Source organism: Gadus morhua, chromosome 7, assembly GCF_902167405.1.
Source record: "Gadus morhua chromosome 7, gadMor3.0, whole genome shotgun sequence".
In the NCBI taxonomy this organism is placed as follows: domain Eukaryota; kingdom Metazoa; phylum Chordata; class Actinopteri; order Gadiformes; family Gadidae; genus Gadus; species Gadus morhua.
Window position 1 is genome coordinate 27336671 of NC_044054.1, and position 13316 is coordinate 27349986.

At 44.9% G+C, this 13316-nt stretch overlaps 2 protein-coding genes across 3 annotated transcripts in view; both read left to right on the top strand.

Moving 5' to 3' along the window:
* Positions 1–10692, top strand: part of LOC115547496 (solute carrier family 13 member 5) — a 15176-nt gene extending 4484 nt beyond the window's left edge. For both annotated transcript variants that reach the window (XM_030361792.1, XM_030361791.1), the window contains exons 5-12: positions 542–731; positions 1672–1794; positions 1992–2204; positions 6528–6631; positions 7047–7168; positions 7884–8045; positions 8356–8493; positions 9735–10692. In XM_030361792.1, the coding sequence (XP_030217652.1) occupies positions 542–731; positions 1672–1794; positions 1992–2204; positions 6528–6631; positions 7047–7168; positions 7884–8045; positions 8356–8493; positions 9735–9863 (1181 nt within the window). In that variant the 3' untranslated portion in view covers positions 9864–10692. The remainder of the gene's footprint in view (positions 1–541; positions 732–1671; positions 1795–1991; positions 2205–6527; positions 6632–7046; positions 7169–7883; positions 8046–8355; positions 8494–9734) is intronic.
* A 764-nt stretch (positions 10693–11456) lies between these two features.
* Positions 11457–13275, top strand: med31 (mediator complex subunit 31). The gene is made up of 4 exons (XM_030361849.1): positions 11457–11638; positions 11908–11982; positions 12062–12158; positions 12466–13275. The coding sequence occupies exons 1-4, from the start codon at positions 11617–11619 to the stop codon at positions 12683–12685; spliced, it is 414 nt and encodes a 137-aa protein (XP_030217709.1). The 5' UTR covers positions 11457–11616; the 3' UTR covers positions 12686–13275.
* Positions 13276–13316: the final 41 nt, after the last annotated feature.

Consider the following 13316-nt stretch of genomic DNA (forward strand, 5'->3'; position numbering starts at 1 on the left):
GGTGCAGGTCCAACGAGCACAAAAACAAACAAACACGCACACTGACACTTTGAAACTTATTTTAGAAATCCTCAACCTAGATAATAAGTAAGCATGTGCAGCCAAAGTGGGTGTCAGTGGTTGATCATAAACCTTATCCTGAACCAGTTGAGTGAGAAACTCATCCTCGTTATCTTCCGTTCCGGGCTGGAATGCTTTAACCTGTTATTTAGATAACCCAGAGATAATCTACTGCTAGTCAGGCTGCTACTGAAGATGAGTCTATGATCGCACTTTATTCATCCAATACGGGAAATTCTGATGTTAAAACGGAACGGTACAAGAGCACTTTAGAGATGTCACCAATTCCACATCAGAGAAGATCCCGCCTCAACCCCATCTCCACCCCACCTTAAAATAAGAATACAACTTGTATTTATTGCTTGCATAACATCCGGCTGTAGATCGGGTAGCCATATCACTTTTCGTGATAGAAAAATCGAGAAAGTAAAGCCAGCTGAAGTAAATGATTAACACCATTTTCAAACGCTGTGATGCGCAGTGTCGTTGCCCGTGGAGAACGGGTGCGGCCAGCTGGAGATGGAGGAGCTGAGTGGAGAGGAGGAGGAGGAGGAGAGGAGGAGGATGTGTAAGGGCCTGCTCCTCTGTGTGTGCTACTCCGCCAGCATCGGAGGCATCGCCACCCTCACGGGGACCGGACCCAACCTGGTGTTCATGGGACAGCTCAAACAGTCAGTGTTAACACGCTCACTCTGACCACACACACACCTCTCGGACACACACACACACCTCACTCTGACACACACACACCTCCTCAGGACACACACACACGCTCACTCTGACACATACAGACACACACACAACGCTCACTCTGACACACCACCGGCTGCATACAGACATGCATACATATGCAAAAAAGAAAACACACACACACACACGCATAAATAAACACAAACAGACGTACACAGACACACACACACACACACACACACACTCTGACACACACAAACACACGGACACCACACACACACACACACACACACACAGACACACACAAACACACAAACACTCACTCTGACACACACACACACACACACACGCACCGGCGTACATACAGACACGCATACACATGCAGAAAAAGAAAACACACAAACATAAATACACACAAACACACACACACAAACAGACAAACACACACACACACACACACACACACACACACACACACACACACACACACACACCAAAACAGTCACACCTTCATACATATTTATGCATCCTCTCATTATGTATGTGCTGATTCAGTTAGGTTAACCCTGGAGCGAGTTAGCAATACATTTCATTGCATTACCTTTTAACTCCCTTGCTCTGCAGTCATAACATTCTTAACTTCATCATGCTTTCAAACTCTTAGTGTTAAACTCTAATCTCTCTCTCTCTCTCTCTCTCTCTCTCTCTCTCTCTCTCTCTCTCTCTCTCTCTCTCTCTCTCTCTCTCTCTCTCTCTCTCCTCTCTCTCTCTCTCTCTCTCTCTCTCTCTCTCTCCCTCCCTCCCTCCCTCCCTCCCTCTCTCTCTCTCTCTCTCTCTCTCTCTCCTCTCTCTCTCTCTCTCTCTCTCTCTCTCTCTCTCTCTCTCTCTCTCTCTCTCTCTCTCTCTCTCTCTCCCTCTCAGACTCTTCCCTCAGAGCGGTGACGTGATAAACTTTGCCTCCTGGTTCGCCTTCGCCTTCCCCACGATGATACTGATGCTAACGCTAGCCTGGTTCTGGCTGCAGTTCGTCTTCATTGGCTTCAAGTGAGTGACCTGCACAGTGGATCCAGTAATCAAATTGAAAAAGTAAATGAATTAGTTGGTAGTTAATGCTTATCACTTCACTAGCTAATGTAAGTGAGCCGTTACATAACGTGCCCTTATTTTATAGTGGTAACGTCATACAGCGTGTGGTTACGAGACGGAAAGGTCATATCTTATCCCCCCCCCCCGCCCCTTAGCCTGCGGAAAACGTGGGGCTGCGGTGCCGCGGACACAGAGAAGAGCCGGGCGGCGTACGAGACCATCCGCGAGGAGCACGGCCGGCTGGGGCCCATGCGCTACGGCGAGATGAGCGTGCTGGTGCTCTTCATCCTGCTGGTGGCGCTGTGGTTCACGCGGGACCCCCGCTTCATCGACGGCTGGGCCACGCACGCCTTCAACTCCCAGGCCGAGTGAGTGCTGCCGGCTCTCTCTCTCTCTGTCTCTGTTTCTGTCTCTGTCTCTGTCTCTGTCTCTGTCTCTGTCTGTCTCTCTCTCTCTCTCTCTTTCTCTGTCTCTCTCTCTCTCTCTCTCTCTCTCTCTCTCTCTCTCTCTCTCCTCTCTCCTCTCTGTCTCTCTCTCTCTCTCTCTCTCTCTCTCTCTCTCTCTCTCTCTCTCTGTCTCTCTCTCTCTCCCTTTCTCTCTCTCTCTCTCTCTCTCTCTCTCTCTCTCTCTCTCTCTCTCTCTCCTCTCTCTCTCTCTCTCTCTCTCCTCTCTCCCTCTCTCCCTCTTCTCTCTCTCTCTCTCTCTCTCCTCTCTCTCTCTCTCTCTCTCTCTCTCTCTCTCTCTCTCTCTCTCTCTCTCTCTGTAGCTGTTACTACAGTCAAGTCAAGTCTTTATATTCGGCGTGGTCCTTAATCAGAGTTACAGTGTTGAAGGGCTTCAGATGCCAACGTGTATGACGCCCACCCTCATCCTCAGCCTCCAATGGTCGAGAATTAACTCCCTTGGTTTTCACGGAAGAAACCTGGAGAAAGAACACAGAGGCCTAGTGAGGATGGATTGCCAAGCGCGATTGCCAATGTCTTAATTGACATGTATTCATTGTCGTGAATACGTTTTTGATTGCCTCAAAGTAATGGAGACTTGTTTATTATGGTTCATATGTTACAATGTAAATGCACAGTACTTACGTGTGTCAATACACCGTAACAGGGCCCTGTGATGTAAGTGTCACCTATTTGTCTACCCTTCATAGAAAGGTCAACAGCGGTTGTGTTCAACAGAGCTAACACAAAATCATTCCGTTCCATGTTGTTTTGAGCCGGCAGGCGGGCTGTGATTGGTCGAAGTCGCGGTTGGCAACCCCGTTGGGCTCTGGACAACAAGCTGGTGAAATTCTTGAATGTACACTCTGTCTCCAGGGCGCACCGGAATCCCAGGCGTAAAACAAACAGTTGTTGGGACAGAGAGCAAACCTTGGTGTCACGCTAACAGTCGGATCCCTGACCTCTGATTGGTCGCTACACTAGCTTGCCATGCAGGGTGCCGGTCTCTGTGTATGAACTCTGCGTCGGTTGGGAGACGGTGTGGGAACGCGAATGAAGCTCAACCTATGTACAGGAAAAGATAATAATAATAATAATAATAATAATAATGCTAAAATGAGCACACACAGAACAAGACAGCACGACAACACAAAGAGAAACTAAAATAAATAATATATACAGAGGGTGGTGATGAAGAAGATAAAGAAGATGGCACATTAAGCCAATTCCACAGTCACGTTGGAAAGAACAGGCAGGAGGAACAGGATAGGAACCACGGAGGAACAATGGGAACGCCCTTCCCCCCAGCAGTGTGCTTATAATCAACCTGGTGAGCCGGCTCTTTTGTCAGTTCATGTTCTGAGGGTTTTCCAGCGATTTTCCTCATTTGGTATCGTCAACACAACCCACGCCACGAGCGCTCCCTGTGTGATGAAGGAAGGTGTTTCTACACGTTGCTAAGGCAGGAGTGCAGTGACTTTAGATCAACTGATCAAAGGCTGGGCTTTGGTCACGTGACTGTTGGGAAGCAGGCAGCAGGTGAAGCCGATTTGTTTTTGCAGAGGTCAAAAGCTAAACTAACAGCTGGCAGTGACATCCACTCTATTGACGTAGAGACACAGTGTGATGGACCCCCTTTTGACCCACATCCCATGTTACCTGCATCGGCTGTTGCAAACCAGTCAGGTAGAGACAACCAGTAAAGTGCACAAGAGCAGTTGTAGTGGTATAAATTAATATTTAAACTACCAAGTGTCACCTAGGATTAACCCAGAAATAATTCCCTCTCCCTAAATCAGTGGTCAAGGGACATAGTGCGCGTTCAAGCCACTATCTCAGCCTGTTTCTCGTTTGCATAGAAGTTATGAAAACTTGGACGACACCTACGAGATGATTCAAAGGAACCTTAACACGCTATGTCTTCCAGCTACCATCAATAAACAGTTTAAAAGATCAGAATCTCTGGAGCTATATAATTTGAATGAGAGAACCGTATAATGAAGTGATGTCAGGTGTAACCCTGCCAAGTTTGGGGAATTGTGCCTATCATCATGGAACCTGTTGAGTGTTCTGCTCTCTGACGATATTTACACAAATTTTGTCATTTGAAGTTTCCCAACTATCACTTAATCCCATTTAGATTTTTTTATATTGATTATACCATTTCAAGATACCATATACTTCTGCTTTTGTAAACACAACAACCAGCAACATCAACAAGCATAACTATATTTAAGCAATAGATCACGCCAGGCTGTGGTATGTGCTCATTATACCACTGTTAAGGGGCGTTGTCCGGCCACGACGCGCAGCGGAGGGCCGGCGACCCCCTTCACAGTGGTATAATGAGCACATGCCACTGACTGAAGTGATCTATTGCTTTTATACAACGGTTACTGTTATGGCGAAACGAAAGTCATAGACACACTACATTTAAAAAGAAACCAAGAAAGTCAAAATAGCCGTTTAATTAAAGAATACAAAAAAGTAGTCCCTCCTGGCTGCCGCTATGCATCGACGGTCGCTATGCAACACACTTTAGCGTCCCTCCGAGAGAAGGCTCCGATAGAGCGGTTCGCCGGCAATTTATCCTAAATCCTGAATTTATCCGCCGTGTGCCTAAGCTTTCGTTAGTCTATCCATCGCCTTGCTCACTCCCGGAGTAACAACATTTACACGCTCTCCATCATCCAACATATGTTTTACTTTGTAACTGTTTCTACTTCCAGGCGTGGAGTGATATGCAAACTTTCACAAAATGATCGGGCGTCATAGCAGTTATGTATACGCTCATTATACAACAGTTGGGAACCAATCAGATCGCTGGATTTAGGTCCCCCGTTGTATAATTTTTAATGAACAACAGGGGAGGATTCTCTCTTCCTCGCTTCTCTCTTTGTAGTGACCCGTTAGCCAATAACACAAGTTGTTCCTACGGAAGCAGACTTGGGCTAAATTATGCAAAGTCATGTCTGAATGCATTTTATTTCTACTCTCGTCTACAAGGAGTGTTCTATTGGCAAGGAAAACCCACACATGTACACAAACCTGTAAACACACACAAACACACAGACATGCAAACACACACACATGGATGAGATGAAATCATTAGAGGAGAACATTTTGTTCTTAGTCTATAATCCTGGATTCATGGGGTAATGTAGTTCAAAGTAAAAAGGTCCCAATAGAAGGTCACATTATACGAAAAGTTCGGTTTGCAAATGACCCATTTTCATAATACATGATTTTATATCAAAATTTGCTGAATTGTCGAAGTCTGGGCGGTGGTGTGTTGGCTGGCATGTGGGGTTGATGAATAAAGAACCCGGGGACCGGGGAAAAACCAGACCGACCAGCTCGAACAAAAACTGAAACGCGCATCTCCAAACAGACATCTACCTCTGTTCTCCTCCTCCTCCGAGGAGAACAGAGGTAGTTGTCTGGTTAGAGGTGCGTGTTTCAGTGTGGTTACAGAGGGAGGGTTGACCAGGGTCCAGGCGCGTACACAGTGGGGTCACCACGGTGGCCCACTGCCCCTCTGCCCCTCTGCTCTTTGCGGCTATAGTTTCCCTAAAAAAACGATATGCAATATGTCATATATATTTGTAACATTTTATAATTTCTTTATTGTTGCTATTTTAAATATGGATGCGGTTGATTGTATAAGCATTATTTGAAATATACCAGATAAACCAAATCGGTCCTCATTATCAAGGGGAATTCTTGCTGTTGGGGGGTTTTCTTAATTTGCTACCTCACACGATGTATTTGTACGGCCCTGCTCGGAGCAGGAGGAGTTGTGCTCCTTTGTTGTTATATGTGGGGTTCCACACGTGCCAGTCTGATTTCCTTTAATGATTAAAGAAGCAGCACACTCCTACAATAATCTCCCAGTGTTTCCTTCAGAGCAAGGACAACAACAACAACAAGTACAACAAGCACACTAACATGTCAGTGATTTCAGTATATGCTACGATTAGTGTTGATCAGCTGCTTGTATAAATAGATACGTTACTTCTCAGATGTATGTTTAGAATACAGCTCTTTGAGGTGTTTTGCGGTGGTTTAGGTTTCCAATGAATGTCTCCTCCTCTCTCTCTCTAGGTGTTCAATGCATGTCTCTCTGCCTCTCTCTCTCTATTTAATGCATGTCTCTCTGCCTCTCTCTCTCTAGGTGATTAATGAATGTCTCTCTGCCGCTCTCTCTCTCTAGGTGTTTAATGAATGTCTCTCTGCCTCTCTTTCTAGGTTTGTGACCGATGCGACTGCGGCATTGTTTGTTGCTGTCCTGCTGTTTGTTCTGCCGTCCGAGCCTCCTCACTTCCTGTGCTTCTGGAGGAGGGCTGACCCAGGTACGCACATAGCACACACTCTCTCTCTCACTCTCACGCTCACTCTCACTCTGACTCTCTCTCGCTCTCACTCTGACTCTCTCTCGCATCTGTCCGTCAGTCTCTCTAATTCAGACCAACGCATGCATGTGCCCTTTTTAAGCAGACATAACATGAGTAGACACATACTGTACATTACATATTGATATTAATATTACAATATTAACGTAGTCAAATATATGTAAGAACTCATATATATTATTTTTCATCAATATATATGTAAATATATAATGAAACGTATGTTGTGCTGCTGGTCGGTTGTAGTCATGTGTTGCACACAGGTACTCATAGGTCCGTTTCTGTCATTGTTGTCACCGAGTAATGAAGCCTGAACAAACAACAGCAACAACGATGGATTTGTGTTTGGTCCAATCAGGGTCCAAGACCGTCCATACTCTGGCCCCGCCCCTGTTGACCTGGGAGGTGACCCAGAAGAAGATGCCTTGGAACATCGTTCTGCTCCTCGGAGGTGGCTTCGCCCTGGCTAAAGGCAGCGAGGTGAGAGTGTGTGTGAGTGTGTGTGTGTGTGTGTGTGTGCGTGCGTGCGTGCGTGCGTGTGTTTGTGCGTGTGTGCGTTCGTGTGTGTGTGTGTGTGCGTGTGTGTTTCATATGTTTTTACACGGCTTTGTTCAATACTCTATTCTGATTGGTTTATTACGGCATACAGAGGTCTGTGATTTCCGGATGGCAGACCGCTGCTATGAATAACCGGCGGTTGCTATTGACAGTGTTTCCAACTGTAGAATGAATCCAACTTTTTTGTTACTATATTTTCGTAAAATTATTGATTTATTTAGTGAGTAGTTGTTTAATAAGTGGGATAATGTAATCATAATGCAGAGGTGTACAGGTGATCCTGTGTGAGCTACAAATCCAACATAAACAACAACAGTAAAATTGAACTGGCTTCCATATCTTTATTGAAAATGCAAAGAAAAAAGTCATTGTTTGTTATCGAGGTATAGGCGGTATACCACTGTGTGCCTTTTTTTTATCGTTAATTTGACAGTGGAATCACCTGCCCGTTGTGTGTGTGTGTGTGTGTGTGTGTGTGTGTGTGTGTGTGTATGTGTTTGTGTGTGTGTGTGTGTGTGTGTGTGTATGTGTGTGTGTGTGTGTGTGTGTGTGTGTGTGTGTGTGTGTGTGTGTGCGTGTGCGTGCGTGCTTGCATGCGTGTGTGTGTGTGTGTGTGTGTGTGTGTGTGTGTGTCCAGGAGTCGGGTCTGTCCCGTTGGTTAGGCGACCAGATGATGCCCCTTCACTCCATCCCTCCCTGGGCCATCGTCATCGTCCTCTGCCTCCTCATCGCCACCTTCACTGAGTGTGCAAGCAACGTTGCCACGGCGACGCTCTTCCTGCCCATCCTGGCCTCCATGGTAACACCCCCCCCCCCCCCCCCCTCGCTTTTCTATTAGGGTCTACAGATTCTGGAGAAAAAAAACCCTGAATGCTAGAAATCTGTTAACAATTAATATTTCTTTGTGTTATTTTTGTGTGTGCGCGTGTATGCTTGTGTGTGTGTGTGTGTGTGTGTGTGTGTGTGTGTGCGTGTGTGTATGCTTGTGTGTGTGTGTGTGTGTGTGTGTGTGTGTGTGTGTGTGTGTGTGTGTGTGTGTGTGTGTATGCTTGTGTGTGTGTGTGTGTGTGTGTGTGTGTGTGTGTGTGTGTGTGTGTGTGTGTGTGTAGTCTCAGTCCATCGGAGTGAACCCCCTGTACATCATGGTGCCGTGCACGCTCAGCGCCTCCTTTGCCTTCATGCTGCCCGTGGCCACGCCCCCAAACGCCATCGTCTTCTCATCCGGCTACCTCAAGGTGTCAGATATGGTGGGTACCCAGACCACACGGGGCATGCTCAGAAACCTTTCATAGTGTTTATGAAAGACATTTCATATTGAACAACCATGTTTAGATGGAACAAAACTTTTCATGTTGAACAACCATGTTTATATTGAACAATACTGTTCATATTGACCCACACTGTTCATATTGAAACACTGTTCACATTGAACAACACTGTTCATATCGAACAACACTGTTCATATTGAACAACACTGTTCATATTGAACAACACTGTTCACATTGAACAACACTGTTCATATTGAACCACACTGTTTATATGACAACCATGTTTATATTGAACAACACTGTTCATCTTGAAACACTGTTCACATTGAACAACACTGTTCATATTGAAACACTGTTCACATTGAACAACACTGTTCATACTGAACAACACTGTTCATATTGAAACACTGTTCATATTGAACAACACTGTTCATCTTGAAACACTGTTCATATTGAACAACACTGTCCACATTAAACAACACTGTTCATATTGAAACACTGTTCACATTGAACAACACTGTTCATATGACAACCATGTTTATATTGAACAACACTGTTCATATTGAACAACACTGTTCTTAACGAAACACTGTTCATGTTGAATAACCCTGTTAATATTGAATAACACTGCTAATATCGAATAACTTAAGAGGAAGGGTTGAGGTGTGGTGGAGAAAGCCAGAAAAGCATCCTGACTTATGGTAAACTAGTTGTTCAAATGCTTCTTCTGTTACTAAGACCCCATGATAGTTGGTAAACAGTCATCCAACAGTCCAAACCCCGCCCCAGTTAGTGGGAATGGGAGTAGTTTCGGTGGTAAACTCTGACTGACTCTAGTGGTGTACAGTCATTCTAAATAGCAAACGTGTTAAAACATTTGACATTACAAATAAATGACACAATCCTCCTTTTGATTACCTAACTGCAAGGTTTGCTTATCCTCTCGCCTTTGACGGCCATTGTTCAAATAAAAATGCATCCTGGGATACACCTAACTCATAGACCCAACATCTGAATTCACTCTGTTCATATTACCTGTTACCTGTCCTCCAAATGCCTCTTGGCACACACGGCCTTCTCTGTTGGGCTGAGGGCTGATAACCCTCTCCTGGAAAAACAGATTAATTACAGACGCCTCTGTTCATATTGGACACCATTAAATGTTGTGGGGCTTATTGGGACAGAGCACTTATTTCTGCTCTTTCCCTTCCCTCTTCCAGGCCAAGACTGGCATAGTGATGAACATCGTGGGGATCCTCTGCATCACGTTGGCCATCAACAGCTGGGGTCGTCTGCTCTTTGACCTGGACACCTTCCCCGCCTGGGCCAACGCCACCACCACGGTCTAAAGGCTTAGTTATGTTTGTACGTCGACACAACGCAATGACAATGCAGTCGCTTCGATTGCAGTCGTGAACCTGTTTTGGCTCTGCGTCGGGTTTACATCGGTTTAACCTTAGCGGACCAATCACAGCCCTCGCTGCTTCGTCGCCTCTACACAAGGTTACAATTTTTGGGAGGCGCACGTCGGGCCCTTGCGGTGGACGCAAGGAGGGTCCACAAGGAAGTAACGGGTCCGTAACCCCCTTGCCTTGACGTCCAACCGTAGCTCTACCTTAATGGACAGCACAGCAGGCATGGTGGACGTAGTGTTTCACCCTTACCCTGGGATCCACTGGACAACAACCACTCACACGCACACACACACACACACACACACACACACACACACACACACACACACACACACATACACACAGGAACAACCACTCACAGAGTTATTGTTGACTAATGTAATGATGGAGGGACGTATGGTGGGAGGGGCTTGGGGGGGGTGTCCCACTGTGGCTACGCCCCCTCCAGTGTGGTCTGGCTAGGTTGGGTGCCCCCTCCCATGAGGTATGTCTTGGTTAGGCCAAACAGACCTCACATGCATTATATATATATATTTATTAACATATATATATTAACATTTAGTCTAGGATCGAATCTTATTTCCGTAAAGTTGAGACTTTGTATATCTGTTGAAGGAAGGATTTTGTCAAATCTATTTATAGAACTTCTCTATACCCTTAACTAAAATCAATGATATGCTGTGCATAGGTGAATTTTTGTATCATCCTGTTTGTACAAATAACACTAACACTGTTAATAAATGAAAAGCCATGAAAGTTGTGACTTTGTGTCTTGAGCGTTCCGTGTCAAAGGTTTGTTTGCAATTTCTCGTCAATGAGGGAAATAAGGGAAGTTAGCGCTTTTGCTTTTATCAAGCTAGCTAGCTAGCTTTGCATCAACTATAACCGTTAAGTGTTAAATTTGTTAATGTGTTTGTGTGTTATAACTAAATGGTAATGTGATGGATTACATATAACTAACCAGTTGGCTAAAAATTTGCTTGCGAACTAAGCACAATTACCTAGATCTTTACTTTTATTGGTTACGCAAAGTAGGACTACGATATGAATGTAAAATAATTGTCAAAATCACAATCTTTCCATCAACAATGTATAAGTCCACTGGTCCACACAGATCTTAAACCACATCCACTAAACCACACCCACTGACATCTCCACCTTATTTATTGAGTTAAAATGGGTCATGATGACCGATTTCCGTATTCTGGACTCTTGGAAACCAAACACACACACACACACACACACACACACACACACACACACACACACACACACACACACACACACACACACACACACACACACACACACACACACACACCCACACACACACGTTTAACATAATTAGCCAACATTTTGGCCATACCAGAATTTGGAAGAAATGTATGACAGTCATGACAGTAATTGCCAAAATAAAGCCACATGACAACATTGTTGGCATGGCTTCATGGGTGTATATTGTAAGAACAACTACGCCCTCTGGTGGCCAAAACACTGGAGAGCATTGAAGTGACGTGTCGTAAAATTGTTGTACAAACTGGTTTACGGACGCCGCCGGATTTCAACTAACATGGCCGCTGACTGTTGATGTCAGAAACACAATAAGCACATTTATCTATTTGTTCGGTTTCGACTTAATCCCTATTCGAGCAAAAGAAGGTCGCTGTTTATCTGTATCCTCTTGCCCATGGCAGGCGTTATGGAGACAGGTTTGTGCCATTTATTTTCTTTCTATTGATTAGCGACTGATGAACTGATGCAACTGTTCGAGTCGTTCCTGTTACCAATATTTCATATTTCACGTTCTATTTAGCCAAATAATGGCTAAATAGTATTTTATCTTGGGGGCTTTCGTTGCATTAACATGTTGATCCTTTTTTTTTTAATCCTAAACGAATAAACAAGAATAACAATAGACAATGACAATAGTATCTTCGGTGTGTAAATTATGTTCATGTTCATGTGTGTCGGCGAGCAGAGGAACAGTCCAGGAACCGCTTCCAGTCGGAGCTGGAGTTCATCCAGTGTCTGGCTAATCCCAACTATCTCAACTGTGAGTGATTACACACAGAAACACACATCCTTTAATATCTTAAAGAGTGGACTGTTCGCTGAATAACATTTCCCCACAGTTCTTGCCCAGCGGGGATACCTGCGGGAGAAACCTTTCGTCAACTACCTGAAGTACCTGCTGTACTGGAAGGAGCCGGACTATGCAAAGTTCCTGAAGTACGAATATACATTTCTTTATCAAGGCTTTCTAAAGAAGATACAAAAAGAGAAGAATAGGTGCTGTGAGAAGAATAGGAATTATCTTCCCAATTGCCCAGATTCAGATAAATGACGTTAGTGTTTCCGCAAAATATTTCCTCGTAGTTTTATGGTTCCACGTTAAGTGAACATATGGTATTTCACAGAAAAGTACAAGAGAAATAAAGAAAAAACAAGTTGTGATATTCTCATAATTACTACTAGTCCCTGATGACAACCAACCTCCTCCTCCCGCCCCTGTCTCTTCCCCCTGCCCGGCGTCCAGGTATCCCCACTGCCTGCACATGCTGGAGCTGCTGCAGTACGAGCACTTCCGCAAGGAGCTGGTGAACGCCCAGTGTGCCAAGTTCATCGACGAGCAGCAGCTGCTGCACTGGCAGCATTACTCCAGGAAGCGCACGCGTCTGCAGCAGGCCCTGGCCGAGCAGCAGCCCACGCAGCAGCAGCAGCAACCGCCGGCGCACGGCAACGCGACCGCCAAGTGATCTGGGGCAGGGGGGGCGCATGGGCTGTACACACCTAGGGGCCGTCTGGGTTCTAAATGCTAGCTGGGGGGTGGAATCTGAATGCTGAAGATGGCTGTTATTGGCCCATAGATGGTGTTTATGGATTATGTGTGTTTGGGTGACATCACATGTGGTTCTGTGTGTTGACATGTGTGCAAGGTGTGAGGGTTACCATGGCAGTAAGAGGCAGCTGCCTACTCTCCATCAACTGAAGTAGCCCAGAAGGGACACATATGTACATATGTAAAGATTTGGAAAATGTGCTTGCATTCAGTTAAATCACATGGGTTTAACCATGCGTGCATCACATTTGTGTCACTCTTGTTTTGGTTCAGTGTTGGAAGAATGCAGAGATGATGAAACCTTCATGTGCTTGAGAGAGAAATCCCTTTTGGGGAAATCTTGGTCTGAGTTCCAGAGAAGCACAGACGAGAGGTTAATTGTTGATTAACAATGTAAATAAACATAAGTGTGTTAGTATGTTTGAAAGTAAAATATGGATGACTTGAGTTTCTTTATTTTTTCTAGATCGGTGCTATAAATTTTAATAAAACTTAGAATTTCTCTTTGCATGTGTGATGATGTAATTCTTATGGACATAGCAAACAAA